General features: G+C 46.1%; 1 protein-coding gene across 1 annotated transcript in view; it reads left to right on the forward strand.

The window, feature by feature from the left end:
• Gldn (gliomedin) overlaps window positions 1–22289 on the forward strand; it is a 54917-nt gene that overhangs the window by 17351 nt on the left and 15277 nt on the right. Inside the window, exons 2-4 of the mRNA XM_020154475.2 lie at window positions 7567–7618; window positions 12877–12894; window positions 13532–13639. Coding sequence (XP_020010064.2) covers window positions 7567–7618; window positions 12877–12894; window positions 13532–13639 — 178 coding nt within the window. The remainder of the gene's footprint in view (window positions 1–7566; window positions 7619–12876; window positions 12895–13531; window positions 13640–22289) is intronic.

Genomic DNA, 22289 nt, shown 5'->3' on the forward strand with positions numbered 1-22289 from the left:
CAGGCCAGTGTTTGTGGATGGATTTCAAGCAAACGCTTGTTAAGTATTTGTCCAACATTACAGATCCAAGCAATGATTGAGGTGGGGGGAGAAGAAAGAGGGCTGCTGGAGGCTGCACTCAGCTTGCAGTAGTTCTACCCAGCTCTTAGGACTCTGTTCAGCAAAATAATATGTGTGAGTTGAGCCCCACCCCTTGGAAGGAGGCTGCCCCCCCCACCTAATCCACTAGGGAAAGCAAGAAATCTGGTGAGTGCCTTTTGTTTCAGTCTTCTCTCCATACCAACAGCCCAGGCCCTGCCAGCCCTGGATGCAGAACCTCGTGCACCCTGATAGTGTGACAAGTTTGTGCATTCTTACCCTATCCCCAGGGCACATCAACAGTTTCTGGTCTTGCTATGGTGATGATTTGGGCAGCAGGGTAACAGCCATGTCTTTGGGACTCTAGATAACCCTAGCATCAGCCTGGTTCTGCTTTCTAGGGAGTATTGGAGTGTCTGAAAAAATAAAAGTACTATAAACCAGCAAGCATGAAGAGGAACAAGTAAGCACATAACAGACTTGTAGCTCCTATTGTAGGGAAGGTAGACTTTCCCTCCAAAGGCTCAAATTGAGGCTGCTGCAATGAACCGACAATAGACAGATTAATAAATAGAAGCATACAGAGCCAGGAATTGCACAGAATATGAATGAAACTCCGAGAAACGGCCAGAGGGTTGAAGCTTAGACAGCATTTTGAACTACAGAAAGGAAAAGAGAGATAGATGATTGATAGATACGTGAATAGATGATAGATATAGATAATTATATGTGGCTCACGTCTGAAATCCCAGCCATTCAGGACACACAGATCCAAAGGATCATAGCTCAAGTCCACCCCAGGCAAAAAGTTAGCAAGATTCCATCTCAACCAGTAAAGAGCCCGTCGTAGTAGGCATGCCTGTCATCCCAGCTATGCAGAAAGCAGAAGCATAGATAGCATCGCAGTCCACAAGCTAGGGCAAACCCCACAAGACCTTATTAGAAAAATAACTAAAGCAAAAATGTATGGGAGTGTGACCTGCCTAGCAAGCTTGAGGCCCTGACTTCAAACCCCAGTACCACCAAAAAAGAAAGAAAGAGGAAGGAAGGAAGGAGGGAGGGAGGGGAGGAAGGAGGGAAGGGAGGGAGGGAGGGAGAGAGGGAGGGAGGGAGGGGAGAGGCATGAGGCTTCTGAGGGAAGGTGGCAGCAGGTTACAGTAGCATGACAGCTGGAACTTCTTTGTGAACAAAGTTATTATGAAGATAAAGTCTCCCGGGGAATCTCTGAGGCTCCCTGTGATAAAGAGATTAAAAAGTCTCTATGATGGTGACTTTTAATTTCTCTCTTTTCTAGTAGTGAAACTTTCCCAATTATTTTATGAGACTCCAAAAGAAAGTGTTTCAGACAATTTCTTAAGCCAGGTGTGGTGGTGCATGTCTGTAATCCCTAGACTCAGGAGGCTGAGGCAGGAGGATTTGAGTTTAAGGCTGGCTGGGGCTACATGTGAGATGATTGATAGAGAGATACAAGAATAAATGATAGATATAGATAATTATAGATACATAAATTAATGAATGAAAAAATACTCAGCATGCCAAAGTATCATTCTTTGGGGTATGGCTTTCTTTTCTTTTCTTTTCTTTTTGGCAGTATTAGGGTTTGAACTCAGGGCCTTGCACTGGCTAGGCAGGTGCTCTACCGCAATAGCCATGCCTCCAGTCCTTTTTGCTTTAACTATTCTTTGCATAGAGTCTCATGTTTATGCTCAGGCCAGTCTGTACCACAATCCTCCTATTTACACTTCCTGTGTAACTGGATGACAGGTAAAAACCATAGTGTCCAGCTTTTTTATTGGTTGAGATGGGGTCTCACAAACTTTTTTTGCCCAGGCCGGCTTTGAACAACAATCCTCCCAATCTCCACTTCCTGAGTAGCTAGGATTACAGGCACAACCAGCTAAGGTATGGTTCTCTGAGGCCCGACACTAAACAATGTCACTGCCAGTCAGAAAGAAATAATATCATTGGGTGAGGGTCACATTCCCCTCCACTGAGCAAGCAAGTGATCCTGCAGTATTTATTGAGCACCTAGAATTCTAGTGCAGGGGAAGGAAGTGAATGAATGAGTGGGCAAACAGAACTCAGTAGTTCCTACAGGAAAAGCCTGGCCAAGATGCCAGATAAGTGACAAAGTGAGCCAAGAACTGTCCCCTTGCCTTGCTGGTTCAGAAGGCGCAGGCAGTGAAATTGGACTTTCAGGGAAGTTGGAGTAACATTCAACTGTGCTTCCAGCATCCCAAGCAGAATGAACTCAGGAGCCCTGGCCCCGGGCTGGCAGAAGCTGGCCAGGACATGCTGACTTGTGCTGATAAGTACCTGATACACGGGCCTTTGCTGGTCTTCCACAGGGGTTGCAAGTCAACACTAGCTAGATGTCAGACTCCAGAATTTCACTGTTGCGTGTACCTCAGGACATCTCCATACAAGGTCCCAAATCCAAAATCAAGTCAGGTTATAATTTTAAGAGTTTATTGAAAGCGATAGGAGCATCAAGGTTTAAAACCAGCCTGGGCAAAATTAGAATGAGACCTTATCTGAAAAACAAACTAAGCCAGGCTCTGTGGCTCATGTCTGTAATCCTAGCTACTCAGGAAGCACAGATTGGGAGGACCATGGTTCAAGGCCAGCCTGCCCAAAAAATCAGTGGGACCCCATCTCAACAACAACAAAAAAGCTGGGCATGGTGGCATGCACCCGTCATCCTAACTATGAGGGAAGCTAAATAGGAAGATTGTGGTACAGGCCAGCTCTGCCAAAAACTCCAGACCCTATGTCACAAACAACCAAAGCCAAAAGGGGCATGGCTCAAACCGTACAGTACCTATCTAGGAAGCATGGGCTCTGAGTTTAAACTGCAGTATTGCCAAAAGCAACTAAAAAAAAAGGCAAACAGCTGTGTAAGCTGACTTGTCCATGGCTGATGGGTTTAATTTCACTGAGTCTTGCTGACAATGACAAAAGGCATACTTGTGTTTTGTTTATGTTTGGGGTTAGTGTTTGGTAAAGGGAAATCACAAAGACTTCAGTTTTGGTTAGGAGGCCATGAGCTGTTGGCTTTGGGTATCTAAAAACGTTCAAACCACATGCCCGTTGAGGTTTGTAGATTGTCTGTGCTGTGTCTTGGCTGCTGTTCAATTCCTGCCTTTTCCAGGGTGAGTCCCGGTTGTCTGAGCTCAGCTTCAGACTCCAAGAGGTTCCTCCAGCATCTGTGGCCTAACCTTCTAGTGACAGGAAGCTGGGCCACCCCACTCATAGCCCAAGGTCCCTGTCAATGACAGGCTGATTATCAGGTTCCTTTCTCTAAAGGGATCACTTTCATGCACATAGTAGTGCAATTTGCATAATTAGGGAGAGTCATAAAGAGTATTCAATTGTCTAAGAATCTAAGTTATAAAACAGGTCAGATCTGAAAGGTGACTTAGTATCTAAACAATGTTCCAAGTAGTAATGGGAGGCTGAGTGGGGGCAATGCAGAGAAACCAGACAAGCCCTATTGTTTTTGTAGCACCAGAGTGAGCTTGAAGATGGGCAGCTTGCGACTCACTCCTTCAGGAATTCATCCCCGGGGTAGAGGGTGAGAGGGAGGCAGTTCAAAAGGGCAGCCAAAAAAAAAAAAGCCTCTGTGAGGCTTTGAGTTCAAAAGAGTAGTGGCAGTTTACTGTAAGTGCTCCACTCATTCTGATAAGAAAGATATACTTCAGCCGTACATGGTGGTGCACGCCTGTAAGCCCAGCACTTAGGAGCATGAGATAGGAAGATCACAGTAAGACTCTAAATCACCCCACTCCCCCCAAAATGTATGTATACTTTTGTTTAAACCTCTCAATTTTATACAGAAACGAACGCAATTTCAGTTGCATCTTTAAAAAAAAATTAACATCCTGATCATATGCAAAGTAAAGGAAAAATCTGCATTTCAAGTTGCATTCAGACAGTTCCTTCTGCAAGTCCATACTAAGCAGTATGAGAAAGTGGATGAGTGGCAGTGGTGTCAGCTCTAGCAGGTGCTGGGTGAGCCTGGGCTAGCTACCCCACTTGTTCTCATCCCTCCTCCCCTCACTCTAGGGCCTCTGAATGCACCGCCCCCCCCCTCCAAGGAAATCTGTGTGGTTAGAACCCCCTCCCCCACATTCCACTCACCCGCTCTTTTTTCTGTGTTAGTAAAAGCACAGCAAAGCTGATGGTTCGCACTTATAATCCTAGCTACTCAGGAGGTAGAGATCAGGAGGATCAAGGTTCAAAGCCAGCCTTGGCAAATAGTTCAAGAGACTGTATCTTGAAAAAAACCCATCACGAAAAAGGGCTGTCGAAGTGGTTCAAGTGTTAAGAATGCCTGCCTAGCAAATGTGAGGCCCTGAGTTCAAACCCCAGTGTGTCAAAAAATAAAGGGCTCTACAAAGTAAAAGTCATACACATTCAAACATAGCTTGTAAAACTATATACATGAAGAATTAGAAAAAAACCTTTTCAGTACATAAAAAAATAGATACATAAGCAAGATAATATTGGGTAGTAGTAAGTGCTACTAAGATAAAAGCCAGGTGAGATGGTGGTAGTGGTGGGGAAGGGTGCTGCCTGGGCTTCTATTACCTGGGAATCAGGGAATGTCTGGCTTGATGCCTCAGTGGAGCTGACCAGGGACAGCTGTGGGGACACAACATGACCTGTGATAGACAAAGGGGCAAGAGAGCGTGATGGACAGTGGCCTCCAGAAGGGGCAGGGCCATGTCATAGAAGGATCCTCAAAGGCCTTTTCTGGCTTCAACATCCTCCAGTGCTAAGCCAAGACCCAAGAAGCCCTCTATGCAAATGTGACTCCTTCATTTGACAGTCTAGATTGTGTGGCTTTCAATTTTGAATTTTCATATTTTCACTTAAGTTCTTTAATCTTTGTGATCAGCGGGGGGAAAAAAGCTTCTGGCTTTATGGCCACACGTTTTCATACTGTACATTTCATTCCAATATAACGTTACACAGCCTGTTTGTTGTTAAGAAAATATTTCTAAGGGAAGATTGCAATAATTTACTGGAAAATACCTAAATTGACATTTAGCGTAGAAATGAAGCCAATAAGTGAGGAAATGAACATTTTTCTCGAGGTTTGTAGCGGTGCTGGTCTCAGGCCAGTGAGGAGTATCACAGAGAAAGACTAATTTTTCCTATTGATGTGTCTGTTGTTTTTAACCACTCCCGCTGTGATCCCCCAGGCAGCAAATGAAGCATTGTGAAGTCTTTTCTGGTCCTCTCAATGACCAATTACACATTTTTAAAGATAATACATTTTTATCCATAGTGTATCTGATTACAGTCATTTATGAAAAATGACTAAAAAGCAGTGAATCAAAACTTCTTTTCTGTCTGGTCATGTTAAGACAAACACCAGAACCATAATAGAGAATGGAGTTGAGCCTCACCTCTCTGCCAGCAAGCTTCGTGCGCTTGCACAAAAGATGTCACCGTTCCAAGCCTCTGTTTTCTCCTCTGGGGGGAGATCACAGAGTTCATGGGGTGGATAAGAGCACCCAAGATGCTTCGAAGGTTTTAGTAAGTTGCCAGCTCTTAGGCTAGGGTAGTGGACATCAGGCCTCAGTATCCACAGGGTGGAGGGATTGCAGGACCCTCCTCAGATACCAAATTCTGAGGATGGTAGAGTATTTGCGTATAACCAATACACATCTTCCTAGAACATCTTTCAGTTGTTCACACATTTCATCCATCGGTGATATGTATGATGTAGTTCACAGCAAGCTTCTAATGAAAGCCTGTTGACATACCAGGCAAAAAGTAAATGTAGAATGAGTTTGCCTTTTAGCAAACAGAATAGACCTAGATAAAAGACAAAATAAATAAATCATCTCTAGATTATTTATAATACCTAATACAGTGTAAGTAGTTATGAGACTATATTGCTTAGAGAGTAACGACAACAAATAAAGGCTGTACTTGTTCAGTACAGATGCAGTTGTTTTGAGCCTGCAGTTGATTGCTTGAATCTGTGGGGGTAGACTCTCAGGTAGAGAGGACCACCTGCATGTGTTTCTTATATAATTCATCTTTCAGTTGTTCACACATATCATCTATCGGTGATATGTATGATGTAGTTCACAGCAAGCTTCTAATGAAAGCCTGTTGACATACCAGGCAAAAAGTAAATGTAGAATTAGTTTGCCTTTTAGCAAACAGAACAGACCTAGATAAAAGACAAAATCATGGTTTTGGGGGCATGGTTCAAGTGGTAGAGCAACTGCCTAGCAAGTGCAAGGCCCTGAGTTCAAACCCCAATTCTGCCAAAAAAAAAAAAGTGTTAAAGACAAAAATCATCTTTCCTTCAAATCAAAAATGTTCTTTTAAAAAATAGATTAAATGAAAGTGTCATCAGTGAAAATTTTGAAGAAAACAAAGGACACATCATGCTCCCTTCCATCCTGACCCTCTACTCCCCCTCCTTGAGGTTTTTCTGTTCTGTCTGCAGACACATTCTAGAAAGACAAAAGACAAAGGGAGTTAAAACCAGCCCTCGAGTGGCATTTGTGTGTGGACCACTGTTGTACGTAATGAAATCATGTTCTCTATCCTGCTCTGTACTTTGCATTTTATCGTTCATCTTAGAGATCTGTCAATATCAGCTTATGGATTTGACATGACCAAGCTTGGTTTAGGGAGACAGTGAAAGAGACTAGTAGGAGTGCAAGTGGGTGTGAGGGAACCAGAAATCAAGTAATACCTTGCAACAGTGACCACCCAGGATGGTGGTTACCTAGGGGTGAACAGGCAGTGTCTACACAGTGTGAGAATCACTGCTACCTAGGAGCTTAGCCTCAAGGTAGGTGCTCATCTTACTGCGTTTTCAGAAAAGGGAACCAGACCATCAAGAGGTTAAACACACCTGGCACTGGTGGCTCATGCCTGTAATCCCAGCTCCTCAGGAGGCAGAGATCAGGAGGATTGAGGTTAGAAGCCAGCCTGGGCAAAATAGTTCACAAAACCTCATCTTGAAAAAAAACCCAGTGCAAAAAAAGGCTGGTGAAGTGGCTCCAGGTATTAGGCCTTGGATTCAAGCCCCAGCACCACACACACACACACAAAAGGTTAAACACCTCCTCTGTCCTTACTCAGTTAGCAAGTGTTTGCTTCTGACCAGCAAGCTCACCACCCTTTTATATTGAGGCCCATGGAAGGATGAGTGTCAACTCATTCCATTGGGGGAAATTGGATTTGGTAATTCCTCCACAACTCTCTGACTTCTCAGAGTTGACAGAAACCAAGGGAATTCTGGTGATGGTGTTGGTAGATAAGAATGTACGTTAACATCCTTAGGGTTTTTTTAAGGGTTTCTTTTCAGTTTGAAGTTAACTGTTTCCCTCAGACTTCTGCATTTTCTCCTCAAGTTATCTGGTAGATTTCTGTGGTTGCTTTCTGCCTGTCTGAATACAGGGCAAGTTCAGGGTCCGTTGCTTACTGTGTGCTGACCACCCTGTCTCCCTGCAGATCCGAGTGATGGTGGACCTGTGCAACAGCACCAAGGGCATCTGCCTGACAGGTAGGCTGGCCGCTGACCGAGTGCTGCTCACTCAGCCAATGCCAGTGCTGGCCCAGGGGCCAGCGGCAGAGTGAACACCTCGGAACACTCACTGTTATAAAAAATACGCATTGCTTTATTTTAACCAGATAGTTTTTAATGAAACGGAAACCAATTGTAATATAATTGTGAAAAGTAATATTTTCTGGTATTGCCATAGAAATAGAACCATAGAAAATCCCTAGGACTTGGGTAATTAGAAACATGTGGCACCTTGAACCAGGACCAGAGGTTTTTTTATTCCCATTAGGTTTAAGAGGAGAAATAAAGAAGGGAAAAGAGTTTGCTAAGTGGTTATGAGAGACAGAGTTCTTTTTTTTTTTCTTTCTTTTTTTGTGATACTGGGGCTTGAACTCAGACCCAACACCTTGAGCCACTCTGCCAGCCCCCCACCACCTTTTTTTTTGTGTGTGTGTAGGGTATTTTTGAGATAAAGTCTCTTGAACTATTTGCAGGGGCTGGGTTCAAACCCAGATCCTCCTGATCTCTGCCTCCTGAGTAGCTAGGATTACAGTCATGAGCCACTGGTACCCAGCTAAGTTCTTTTCACAAAAAATTTTCTTGGACTAGAGGTGTGGCTCCTGGGCAGGAAGAGTGCCTGCCTAGCAAGTGGGAGCCATGAGTTCAAACCCCAGTACCACACACACAGAAACAAAAAAGTATATTGCTTTCCTAATAAACTTTACTATTAAAAAAAAAAAAAAGAATTTTCTGGGTGGCACATTCCATGTGCTAAGTGGACCTGGAGCCTGACCATACCCTGACCCCTTCACTCAATGACTCAAGGACACATAGAGAGGAGGAAAGAAACTAGCCAGGAGGAACACAAAGCCTTGAGACAGGAATGGCTGATGGGAGGGTAAGATTTGCCATATGTGAGTCTAACAGAAGCCTGTGTCTCACCTGAGGGAGGGGCCCTGCAAAGGTGTGGGCCTTCAAAAGGTGAGGGCAAGGGAAAGCACAGACCCCAGAGTCACTCAACACTGCCCCCTCAAGCCAAGGGAGGCTCTGGCCAGGCCAAGGACAGGCCTACAGCCCCTAACTCCAGATACTGCATTCCTTGCCCCTTAGGGGAGTATGCGTGTGGGGGAGGGGGCAGCACTCTGAGGAAATAGGGAAATTGTATTTACATTGGAATAGTAGACTGTGAGGGAGAAGTACAGCTTCCTTGGGCTTTAAAACCTGATCAGAAGATCATGAATCAGCTGAAGCTTTTGTTGGGTTTCTGGCCCCAGACTCAGGGGAGGTCACATTAACACTTCACAGGACAGACCCAGCACATCCATGCCTGGCTGTAAGGAACCTGGCCATCTTCTATGACATCACCCCCAGTTCTTCTCATTACTGTGTTGTGCAATAAGAGTTTGTCAAAAGAATAGACCTATGAACCAGGCACTGGTGGCTCACACTGTAATCCTAGCTACTTTGGAAGCCAAGATCAGGAGGATCAAGGTTCATGGCCACCAAGGCAAATAACGTGAAACCCAATCTCAAAAAAAACAAAACAAACAAAAAAAAGCAGAGCAAAATGGACTAGAGGTGTGGCTCAAGCAGTAGAGCGCCTGCTTTGCAACCATGAAGCCCTGAGTTCAAATCCCAGTCCCACAAAAAGAATAAACCTGCAGTCTCTGAGTGACTGAAGTGGTGAGCATCCCAAAGGAATCCCAAATCCAAGGCTAACCCTCCTTTGCTTATTTTGGCCCCAGAAAGGAAAAACTGCAATCCTGTGGTTTCTTGAGAAATGCTAATTAAGTTACCCAAATCACATTTCAGCCCTCACAGAAAATTAAGTATCTTCAGAACAGCCTGGTCTTTTGTTCTGAAACTCTCATAAGTTAAGCACCTTCCTTCCATCGCTGGAAGTCCCCTTTTAGAGCTCCCACGTATGACAGTAATGAGTGCTAGAGAAACACTCAGATGGATGGAATGACAAGCATAAAAGCCTTGACAAGAGGCACAGGAAAAGCCTCTTCCTTTCTGATTTGTATAGTGACAGTGTGAAAGCCAGGCTACACAAAGGATGCCCAGGACAGAGCTATAGAGAGCACTTAGAGAGAGTGACAGATGGCGGCCCTGCTAGAAATGGGTTGAATAGGTGATTCTTTGACACCTCAAATATTCTCAAAAGCCAGCACTTTCTCCTTTCATAACAGCTTGAAAGCAGGCCTCCCTTTACACAGAAAGCTCTCCAATTACAAACCCAGGTGAGAAAAGTACAAGTTGCAAAGAGAAGCAAGATTTGCTTTGGAAAATGCCTGAAGCACCATGTTTCTGAACTCCCTGAGATCACACCTCCCAGACCATCTTGGAACAGGGACAAAAGGGTGAGTGACAGTACCAGGACTGAATGGGCAACCCTGGGTATACAGACCAGAGAGGATGCTAAGCAGAAGGTTCTCTAGGGCAGAGACTGGGTTTGAGCCCCAGAACAAGATTAAACTTTACAAGAGTCATCTTTTAAAAAGCACATGGGAAGCTGGGTGCTAGTGCCTCACACCTATAATCCTAGCTACTTGGGAGGCTAACAATGCATTTCCAGGTCATTCCAGGCAAAAAAAGTTTGTGAGACCTCTACCTCAGTTTTCTTTAGGGCTGGGCATGGTGATGCACACCTGTCATCCCACTTATAGCCAGACGCCAAAAAGGAAGATTACCATCCAGGCCAGCCTGGGCCAAAAGCAATACCCAGTCTCCAAAATAACCAAAGTAAAAGGGGTTGGAGCAGTAGAGCACCTGCCTCGCACACACAAAGCCCTGAGTTCAAACCCCAGTACCAAAAGAATACTGGGAACTGGGAGTATAGCTCAGGGATAGGCCCCAGGCCCTGGATTCAATCCCCAGCACCACACAAAAATAAATAAATACAAATGAATAATTTGCTGAGGGTGTGACTCAAGTGGTAGAGTACCTGGTTAGCAAGCCCAAGTCCCTGAATTCAAAGTCCAATACCACAAAAATAAGTAAATAAGCAGGTGCTTGCTAACTGGGGGTTAGTTGAGCTGTGACCATGAAACCCTGTTTCTGTTTCCTCTTTTTACCTTGGTCGTAGTTTCTGTGATCAGGACAGATTCCATGTAGTTTGGGGTAGCCTGTGACATCCAGGATCAGTAGTGAGGGTAATGCCTAGCTGCAGTGGTTAGGTGTTTTTCTGGTGCAGAATTTGTCAGACGACATATGACAGTTGCTTTTCTGGATACATTGCACTCCCAGGCCCAGATTTCCTTTGACCCCAGAAGCACATCTTCTAGAAGAACAGATGGCTCAAAGAAATTGGGTTATTCTTCACTTACAGTGGCTTTTGCACATGGACTTGGACAATGCCTAAGCCATCGTGTTGCCAAACTGCTTTTAGGGGCAGAGCACGTCAAATCCACAGCATCAGTCCCCTTGCAGCTTAGTGATCTAACCCAGTGATGGTACTTGTCACTAACTACTCCCTTATCCTCTACCCAGGCAAGCATCAGTCATGGATGTCAGGTTCTGCTGAAAATGGCCTCCTGTCATTCTCTCCTGGTGTTCTAGAAAGCCACTATGAATTGATTAGAATTGGCACTTCAAACCTATCTGCTATCCCTGGACTAATTCTTTTTTGGAGTGTGGGAGCTTGAGGCAAGGTCTTGCTGTATAGTCTAGACTGACTCCTCTCTCAGTATCCCCAGTGCAGGGATTGCAGTCATGAGCCACCATGCTCTAATGTTTTAAGGTTACTACGGCCACAACCCAAAGTTGAAATGCACCCAATAAATGATGTTGAACTGAAGCTGTGGTTGGGGACACGTGAGAAGAAATACTTTCCCAAGTCAGGTGTTCTAGAACTGGCTCAATAGGTGGTGGCAGGGGGCAGCTCAGAGGGTGTTCCAGGCACATGAAGTGAGGACAGAGGCCTCAACAAAAGCATATTTCTCACTCCATGAAGTCCAGTGATGTGTGCAGAGCTCTCCTGGGAAATTCGTTTTTCTCTGGTGATTTAGGGAACCAGGCTGCTGCCCTCTTGTGGCTCCATCGTCTCAGCACAGGCACCAAGGTAGCCCCCCACTCTCCCAAGAAGAGAAGACAGAAGGATGGCATTCAGTGCTCTTGAAGACCAAGTATAGAAGTGTCTCACTTCCTCTGAGGGGTTCCACAGCCCTCAGAGGGCTGCCAAGGCCTGTTAGGGGGTCCACCAGCCAGGGACCCCCGTAAGGATTGGCCAATAGTGGCCAATTATTTTGCCAGAAAATTTTCATACTGTATCAGGGGATCCCTTGATCATCCGCATCCCCATCACTTGTGGTGTTTAGTAAAAATGCAGGTTCCTGGGCCTCACTCTAAATCCAGAATGAACTAGAATCTCCAGACAGGACCCAGCTATCTGCATTCTTTTTTTATGTTTTCAAAGGCTTTTATTATTTTTAAACATTGTTATTAGCATATATTAGTTACACAGGGGGTTTCATTGTGATATTTCCATTTGTGCTTACAATGAACCTTGGTTAGGTGCACCCCACCATCATTCTCCCAGGTATCTGCATTCTAGCAAGCACAGCAAGCAGTTCTGTGGATTCATGCTGCCAGGGTTTCAGGGAGTTTTTGAGGACCTCTAGTCTAAACACTTCATACGGGGAAACTGAGGCAAGAGGATAATGAGTTCAAAGCCAATCAGGTCTGCATTGAAATGAAGTGATGATGGTATTGAGACTTGGCCAGGACTAATTTGCCCTACCTGTACAGCTTCAAGGGAGTTCTCACCAAGTCCCGCCCCCATGGACATTGTTGGGGGCTCTGCTGGGAGCTCTTGAATGCTACTACATAGAGGCAACTTGGTTTTTGCAGTCAAATATCCTTCTTCTATCTGTGCCTCTGGATATGGCTCCATTGGAGGTGGGGAATGCTGTGCTGACACCTATCCTGTGCCTGGGCTGCACAGAAGCCACCTGCATTGTCCCTGACTCTCAGCCAATTAGGGTGTCTGCTTCAGAGATAACTAGTGTATGACTCCATACTGAAACCAGCTCAGAAGTTATTCTTGGTCTGTTGAAACTTAAGTAGAAGAGGTTTGATTAGCAATAGGTCTCTGTTGAATTGGACGAATATAATGAGCTCTAAATTAAAGGTGTGGAATTGGTTTCTGGGTGTCAGTAAGTGACTAAGACATTTTAAGGAGAGGGGAGGGGGTCTGTGGTGCTGGTTTTCTTTCTTGTACTTGTTGTTAACTCTCTGATTTTCTTTTTCTGTTGTAGGACCACCTGGCCCACCAGGTAAGAGCCCATGGGCTTTCCTAGTTCAAGGGGAGGATATGGGTGGCTGGATCCCCGGGATCCTTCCAAGGATCTCCTGGGACACAGGTCGGGGAAGGATGTGGAGGCATCCTAGCTAGATCTCCATCCTTCTCTGTGCCCTTCTCAATCAAGAACCAGCTGTCACCACTTCCACCACTTGTCACTGCTTCAGGAAAAGGATGGGAAGGAGTAGGAGAGGATGTGGGAAGGCTCCGATTCTGGCCCAGTTTCACGGGCTAAAGAAAATATCAACTTCAGGAAAATTGTGGGGATGTGGTCTGGGATCTGAACTTGGCTTCATGCTTGCTGCACACGTACTCCCACCCTGTACACCCTCCCTCCTTATGACTTTATAGTTATTTTTTCAGAAAGTGTCTCAAGTTTTGCCCCTGGTCTAGCCTCGGACCTTGATCCTCCTACCTACATCTTCTGCATAGCTGAGATTACAGACCTGGCTTGCTTTGTTGAGACAGAGTCTCTCTTCTTTTTGCCCAGGCTGACCTTGAGTCACAATCTTTCCAATCTTCACCTTCAGAGTAGCTGGGATTACAGGTGTGCATACCATGTCCGGCTAAGATTTTCTTTTAACTGTTCCTGTTTTCATGTTTTGACACAGGGCCTCCAGGAGCAGGTGGGTTACCAGGACACAATGGATCAGATGGGCAGCCTGGTCCCCAAGGCCCAAAAGGCGAAAAAGGAGCAAATGGGAAGAGAGGAAAAATGGGTATTCTGGCAATTCTTCTGATTAATTTCCTTATTTCTTATCTCTGTGATGGCGTTTGCAATGGGCTAATGCTGTGTGCGGAGAAGGTAGGGTGTCTGTCTTCTGCACAGAGGCTGGTTTACCTCCCACCTGGAGATTAGATGCCTAGGGCACTAATCTTGTTGGACCCTGACAGATGTTTATGTCAGACAGAGGAGGCTGTCCCCTGAGAATGATTTGACCTTTCTCCTTTCTCTGATGCAGATGGAAATGTTTGGGGAGCAGGGGCCAACAATCTTGGGAGGGACTCTCTATGAGCTGTGTGACAGCCGTAGGTGCTGACACCTCCGTGTTCTTTCAAGGCTCAGCTCCTGCTTTGCCCTCTGTTCCTTGTGTTTGGGTGATAATCAGTGGACTGCTATTGTCCCCTGTGAAGGACTGCCCTGGCTAAAGGAGCAGCTCTAACTATCTGAACAGAAAGGCAGCACCCAAGCCTCCCAAGGCTGACACTCAGCTCTTGTAGGGTTCCCTCTGAGGAAGGTCTACAGAGATATGGTTGCCACCTCAAAGGAACTTCCTTTGCCCTCCCATGAGTAGGGGCATTGGCATGGTTTAAGCAAAGGCCAGAAGGACCCAGGTGTCAGGTGCATTTAGGGAGCAGTGGGGCTGGTGTAGAGGCTGGGGCCAGTGTGCAATGGATTCTGAAGAGCTGTGAGCATCAGTTTAGGGGGTCTGTGGAGAAGCACTAGGCAGAACCACCTGAAGAAAGCTGGCACATTGCATGGTAGAGACTGCTTAGGAAGCTTCTAGAAGGCCCTGTTTTAACACCAGTCAAGGCCACTGCAGAGAGGCAGGGAGAAGTTGATTTTTAGCTAGAGATGCCACCCCACCCTCTTATGTTCAGCCTCTTGGCTCTGTACCCAAAGTCACTTGGATAGGCACTGGGCTAGAAGAAATTCTAGAAAATTCAGCACAGTTACCACTTTGAGCACCTCTGCTGCTATTCCCTTAAGCAATTTAAGCGAGAGCAGCAGGGAAGGAGGAATTGCTGTGCATCTATGCCCCTTGGCAAGCCACCTGCCCCTGTTCCCGGGGGCAGCCCTGTGGATGAAAATCACATGCACAGTCCAAGTTGGCTCAGCCGAGGGAGGCCAACAATTACAACTGGAATTACAGAGCCAGGGTGGGCCATTCATGTGGGATAATGATAATTACACATGAACGTTGGCAGAGAATAATGATGACCATCACGTGCAGATACGAGTTTATTCTGGGAAGACTCCAAACCCACGATCCCGGTCCCGTGTGCTCAGTGATGAGAACAATGAAGGCAGACTTACGGCAGGAGACACCATGCTAGAGCTGGGCAAGGAAGGAGTTAAAAAGGGTTTGGTTCTCAAAAAGATTTAACACAGATTCTTGGCCTTGAGGGAGATGTGCTCAGGGTGCAACCCACAAACCAGGGCAAAAAAGAAAAAGTTCATTCATTTATGGAGTATAAGTTTAATATGAAAGATATTTTTCCAGACACTGGAGATCCAAAATTGACAAAACTGACAACACCCTGCCTTTGTAGGGACAAAGGGAAATACCCCTCCACCCTCTGAAGGGTCACCTGACAAAGACGCTAAACAGGAGACAAGGTATATACCATTCACTAGGGCAGGAGGCAGTCTCAAGGTGTAGTTACCCCCTATGAGCAACTTCCAGAAGCTTCTATGTCCCTTTTCCTATGACAGAGGGGAGAAGGGGGAATGATGACAGTTTCAGAAGGTTGCCATTGATTATTAGGGGGAATGAAATAAGCTTGTAGAAAGATTCTCTTTGGAGTTCAAATGAGCCCAAGTGACGACCATTATCTTGGCAGAGAAGTGAATCCAGGCACTGGTGCAGTCCTCAGGCTTCTTTTCTGAGATAGGTAATTCTGTGTGGGTTGGGATGGAAGGCACTGGTGTCCAGATATCGTCCTGTAGTCTGGACTTCCTGCAGAGAGCAGGAATTCCAGAGAGAGGCTCTCCCTGCGCGTGTGGAAGCAAAGCAAGCTCAGAGGACCCTGATTCTGAATCTTTAATTTACTTCAGATTAGTTTGCTCAGCATGCCAAAAAATATCATACTGGGGGTGCAGTCTCTGAGCCCCAACTTTATGAGGCTGGTGTTCTAGCTGGGAGAGCAGACAATGAGCAAGATAATTAGTAGAATATAGGGCCTGTCACACAACGGTTCAGTAATAGCTAAAAAAGAAACAACAAGGCAGAGAAAGGGACAGAAGGTTTAAGTTGGGGCTGGGAGCGCTCATTTTGGATTGGGAGGCCAGAGATGTCCTCCCTGAGAAAAGACCTTTGAGCAAATTCTTGGAGGAGGTGAGAGAGGGAGTTATGGGGGTATCTTAGTGTCTACTTTAAGGAAATAAGAAAATAGTTTATGGGCTTGGATGTAGCTTAGTGGTAGAGCCCCCACCTACCATGTGCAAGACCCTGGGTTCAAACCCCAGCATCAAAAAAGAAAAGAAAAGAAAAGAGTTTATTTTGTGCCAAATATGAGTAACCAACATAAATTGGTCAAGTTACAAGGAACATAGATTCAAGTTACCCTGAATGACTTGTTCCACAATGGAAAAGATTACATGACCTCTTATAGTTACAGAAAAGAGCGCCATGAATCAATGCATTTATCAAATACATAAGAGGGATCATCAGGTAGGTGGGCTACAGCAAGATGGGGGAATGTATAAGATACTGGTTTTTGCGAGACTTGAGTTTGAACTCAGGGCCTCATCCTTACTAGGAAGGCTCTCACTCTACCACCTAAGCCATGTCACAGCCCTGTTTTTGCTTTTAGCTATTTTTCAGGTAGAGTCTTATGTTTTTGTTCAGGGCCAACCTTAGACCATTATCTTCCTGATCTTTGCCTCCAAATTAGCTGGACTTATAAGGCATGCCCCACCATGCCCTGCCCTCTGCTATAGGATTTAGATGTTGTCTTTAATCACATTCTTACAGGTGGTGGAGGATAGAGGTGTGTCAAGCTCAGATTCCAAGAAATTTTTTGGGGGATGAGGAAGGGCAGTACTGGGGTTTGGACTTGGGGCCTTGTGCTTATTAGGCAGGCACTTTCCAAGAGTTTTATCTAAAAGGCAAGAAGATATTTGGTCAGATACAGAAGTTGATAGCAAATAGCTATGGTCAGGGGCTAAATAGCCCAAATAATTTGGGCTCTTTACCTACAACTTTCTATCTGTACACATCACTGCGTTCTACTCAGCCAAGGTCACACAGTCTGTAGGATCTTGACTGTAGATAGAGCTTCTTCAGAGAACTTCAGTTCCCACTGGGGAGAGGGTTTTGCATCAGTCCAGTGTGCCTGACCAGCTTGAGGGACAGCAAGGAGAACAGGGTACTGGATGGTGAAATGTGAGGCTAGCATAGTCTAGAAGAAATCAATGCAGCAAAAAGACGAAATCAGGTGGGCTCTGGGCATTTTGAAGAAGTGCTCAGAGCAAGGAAGGGAGGATCTGAAGAAAAGAAAGCCACTCCTGACATTCTGTGAGAGGACAGTCCTGTCAGCCTAGAAGGGAAGCAGGGAGGATCAGGACAGGGACAACCAGAAGAGTGAGGTTTGTAGACCTTGACCCATCAGAGCTATGGCAAAGACCAGACCCTCCTCCTCAGTGACCTCCTAGGGAGAAGAGGTTGTGCCAGGGGTCAACCACACTAGGTCCAGAAATCTCCACTAAGGTTTAAGATAGAAGTAAGAGCACCTAAGGCCCAATCAGGAAGTCTATGTCCCAGCCAGGGGATGTGGGAGACCAGTTGTGCAGAGGCAAAGGATTTCTGAAGAGCCTGGCCATGGAAAGAGGTTGTTCGAAGTATTGCTCAGCCTTGAGCCAGCTCACATTCCAGAGCAAGAGCCACACTGTCTTGGTCACCCTGCAGCAGACTCTAAGGCTGTGCCTTCCCCCCTCCACCATTCCTGAGCCCTAGGAGGGACTGTGGGTAAAGGAAGGCTAAAGAGAGGAGGAGATCAATAAGGAGCCCCTGAGGGGTTCCCGTGGTGCCTGCTGCCTGCCGATCATACTTTGACACAACACAGGAGTGAACAAGAGGCAAGGATAGCAGGTGGGGTGTGCCAAGTCCGATAAAGGGAGTGATATTTAGAGGTGAAGTCAGTGGGCCTGGTGGTGGGTTGAAGTAAGGAGCGAGGGGCAAGGGAAGCATCAAGACTGATGCCAAGGTTTCTGTCCTGTCTGGCTGGATGGGCAGTAGGCTTCCCTGCTCCTGACTTGAACTTAGGGATATGCTGAGCTGAGATGCCTTGAGGTACCCATCCAGAAGGAGATGTCTGGGGCCCTGGGATATAGGCAGGCCTGCCGTCAGAAGAGACCTGGGGGCTCCAGGCCTTGTGGCCAACTGGGCATTGAGCCTGAGTGCAGTCATTTAGAATGGGAGCATGGTAGGAGGGGACTTTGGTGGAGCCCCAAAAATCTGCAGCATCTCCTGACAGCTAGAAAGGGACCAGCTGGCAAAGGAGACCAAGGAGGGCACTATGCATGGGCAGGAGGCCTCGAGAGGGAGGGCATATTCATCAGCAGGTATTTATTGAGCCCGTTTCAAATGCTTAGTGGGGAAACAAACAGAGGCACTCCTGTTCTGGAACCTTCCATCTTTGGAAGAGAGGCTGACATTAATAGTCTACAGTCATATATAGCACAGTCACAAGGGGAGACTCATATTGCAAGGAAACAGGGCCCTGTGTCAAACAATAATAGAGCCCAGGAGGTCACACCTTAAGTCAGATATGAAGGATGAGAGGGAAGCAGAGAGGGGCCCATAGGGAGGGCACCATGCAACCAAAGACCCTGCCACTGTGACTAGCGGGGTGGGCAGAACAGGGCATGAAGCTAGAAGAGGGGCCAGGCCTCTCCAAAACCTTCAAGTAAGCAGTAGAGGTCTTCCTGTCACCTCCCAGAAGAGCACTGCACAGTCTTAAGCAGAGATGTGACCCCAGAGAAGGAAGGGCCTCCCTGTAAGCTGAGAGTTGAAGATCATTAGAGTCTAGCCAGGTAAGGAAGGGAGTGGGGAGCAGTGGGAGTACATTCCAGAAGGAGGGAACAAGTGCTGAAAAAGGATCTGTGTTCCACAGAGACAGGGACTCGGTGAAGGTGGGATGTGTGCTCTAGCAGCAGTCTTCTGAATAATAAACAGCTACTGCTGATGACAGGCACACTACCAAGCTCTCTGTATACTTAGCTTACTTGGTCCTCACAGCACAACCCAAGGGGAGGATATTTTTGTTAGCCATATTCCTTACTTTTCTGTTTCACAGGCAGCCTAGCCCACGCTTGCCCCAAGGGCCTTTGCACTGCTGTGCCCTCTCCCTTTCCTTCCCTGGCTGGTCCTTCCATGGTGCAGATCTCAGCTCAGATGTCACCTGCTCTGCAAGATTACTCCTGACCTCTGTATCCAGCCCCTGCCTCCCCAACCCAGTCACTGCTCCTGCTCTCTATGAAGGCCTTATCCCTCCCTGAAGTTACTTCACAGTGTGTATTTATCTGAGTCCCTAGGTAGACCATGAGATCCGTGAGAGCCAGCCATGTCTGTCTTGTTTAATCCCTCCCTCTGATGCCAGTGAAGGAGTCAGTATAGTCACAGATGAGCGTAACTTGTATAACATAAAAGCTAATAAGGCCGGGTCTGATGCTGCATATCTGTAAGTCCAGCACTTAGAAGCCTGAAGCATGAGGATTGAGAGTTTGAGGTCAGCCTGGGCTACATAGAGAAACTCTGTCAAAAATGAAAAGAAGAAGAAGAAAAAGGAGGGAGAAAGAGGAGAAAGAAAGAATAAGATAAATAAAGCAAGCAAGACTTGAGCCCAGGTCTCTGACTCCTACACCCACAATGACACTCATTTTCCCTACCTGAGGATGGAGCCCAGTTTGTGAGCCCAGGTTATTGGGGGCACCACAGAGCAGCAGCAGAGAGGCAGCCTGGGCCTCCAGAGCTGGTGTAGCTAACTGTAAGACTCAGGGCTTCAAACACTCCACCCTGAACCCCGAAGCTGAGTCCTACTGGTAAAGCTAGGCAGATGTCCAGCCTCACAGAGAGGCCTGAGGACATTTGTGAGAGCACATGGTTCCATCGTGATGACTTGCCTGTCAGATAGAGCTGGTTTCAGGCCTCTGTTCCCCACTTTCAAGGCAAAGAGACAGTGGAAGGAGTTCTGGGAGCACCTGCCTCTGTCCTTCTCTGGCTTTAAGGTCTTGGGCATAACAGCCCACCCTCGGGGCCCGGACAACACTTCCATCATGGTTTCCTGTTTTAAATATTCCACTATAGTGTTTGTCTATGAAAGCAGGGATTATGTCTTCTAGATTTCACTGTTCATCATAGCTGTTAGCCAGGCTTAATATATAACTGACGTATGAAGAATGAATGAATTAGCTATTTTGAAATATTCAGTTAATTGGGTGAACCATCATTTTTCTATTTTGCAGTAGAACATTAGAAGTTATTTCTCCCATCCAGGTGCACTCCTATACCCATTAGCCATCCTCTCTCTATCCCTCACCCCTTCCCAGACCACTATTCCACTCTCTACTTCTCTCTCTCTCTCTCTCTCTTTTTTTTTTTTTTTTTTTTTTTTTGTGGAACTGGTTATCAAACCCAGGGCTTTGTGCATGCTAGGCAAACTCTTAACCACTAAGCAACATCCCCAGTTCCCACTCTACTTCTTCGGGATCAACTTTAGCTACCTCATATAAGTAAGAATGTGTGGTATTTACCTGGCTTATTTCATGTAACATAATGTCCTGAACAAAAGGAAACTAAGTGAAAACACAGACTTAGACATGGAGAGGAGAGTTAAAACTGAAAGAGACTTATACATTCCCAGTTATGCAACTAACATCTTCTGTGAAGTCTGGTACATCAAAATCAGCATCTTCTCTCTTTCCACCTCTCTCCTTTTGTCACTGAAGAGTTAATGCTGCAGTGTCTTCTCTAAAAAATCAAATCTTCAGTAAAAAAACAAACAAAATAATTCCCCCCCTCCCTATTCATGCTTGAGACTGGGCTTTGTGTGACACCCCTGGCCCCCTTTCCCTCCGCCTTAGTTGGTGACAGATGGTATCTGTCCAAAATAAATTGTCCTCCCTCACCCCCTGTTGTGAAGATGATAGAACTGACCCCAGCCTGGAGCTATCACACCCCAAACTCTAATCCAGGTGGAACTGTTTGTTTTGAGTGGGTGACACCAGAAGAAAAATAGCAGAGAGCCACTTCTAGCATGTGAGTTATGCATGCAGAGTCTGGCCTTTTCTGTCTGGCAGAATGTGCTGACTCAGCCAGCCAGGAGTCACAGGACTGATAGAGACAGGGTGCAGACTACATAGCCACAGGGCCTGCAGTCTTGGCCTTCCCTAAGTCAGAGCAGAAAATGTTGTACTCAGGTCCTCTGATGGTGAATGCCCACTGACACACTTTGGCTAATGCAAGGCCAAGGTGATTTTGCCCACAAAGGTGAGGAGTTGCTTTGTCATATTTGATGGTCAATCAGATGGCAAAGGCAGATTGCACACAGACAAAACGTCCCATTCTGGAGGGTAGCTCAAGTGATAAATCACCTGCCTAGGGCTGAGTTCAAACCCAGTACCGCCCCTGCCAAAAAAATCTCCCACCCTTTCTTAATGAAAGCTGGAAAATGACAATGCTCCCCTGCCCCCCTCCACACACAGCTACGAGACCAAATACAGCCTGCAGCAATGGCCTTTAGTGCTTTAACCAGCTCCGTAGGGGCTACATTATAGTATGACCACATTCCTATTCCACACGTGGACTTTTTGAGAAAGAAAACAAGAGGAAGAAATATAAGAAAGGAAGGTGAAATCAGATGCTGATGAAAAAAGACTCTTTGGGCTCGGATAAATGCCTGAGAAAGAAAACCTTGCAGTAGACAGCAGATACCATTTCCCTGAGCGCTGCTGAATCTGGGGCGTGTGAAACCTGTAAAAGGTGTCGGTTGCGCTTGGCACAGGGTGCAGGCTGGAATCTATGGCAACAATCTAGTCTTTTGTCTCCTCCCGATAATGCGCCAAACTGCCCGTTTAAAATATTGACAAAGAAACATCTTCACATACAGAGAGCGTTGCATAAGGGCTCTTGTCAAACGAGTGAGTCACTTTCCAGCCAGATGACCTGGTGTCCATGGGTAGGGATCACGGGGAGCAGGAGTTTGCAGTGCTGTTGTGAAGGGTGTCTCCACAAGGACTTAGGTTATAGAATGTCATGCTTTTCACTAAGTTGTTATCCTTGTTGTGTTATTATTTAATGGGCAATTATGCTAGCTCTTTGCCACTGAGACACAACCCTAGCTGTTCACCTTTTTTCTGGAGGTATGGGGTTAGAACTCAGGACCTGGTGCTTGCTAGTTAGACACTCTACCATTTGAGCCATGCTTTCAGCCCTGTTCACTGTACTTTCTAACAGTGATTAATACCTTGTGGGGTTTTTAGACATTGTTGCCTTTCTTAGGATGGTCTGTAGATGGTTCTTTGAATGTGGAAGAGCAAAACCCACTCTCCTGGAGTATTTATAACTCTCCTGGAGTAAATGCAAGGTTCTAAGAGCTCCAGATTTATATCTTAAGGAATAATTGACCTTGATGGAAGTACAGTAT

This window comes from Castor canadensis, chromosome 2, assembly GCF_047511655.1.
Source record: "Castor canadensis chromosome 2, mCasCan1.hap1v2, whole genome shotgun sequence".
NCBI lineage: Eukaryota > Metazoa > Chordata > Mammalia > Rodentia > Castoridae > Castor > Castor canadensis.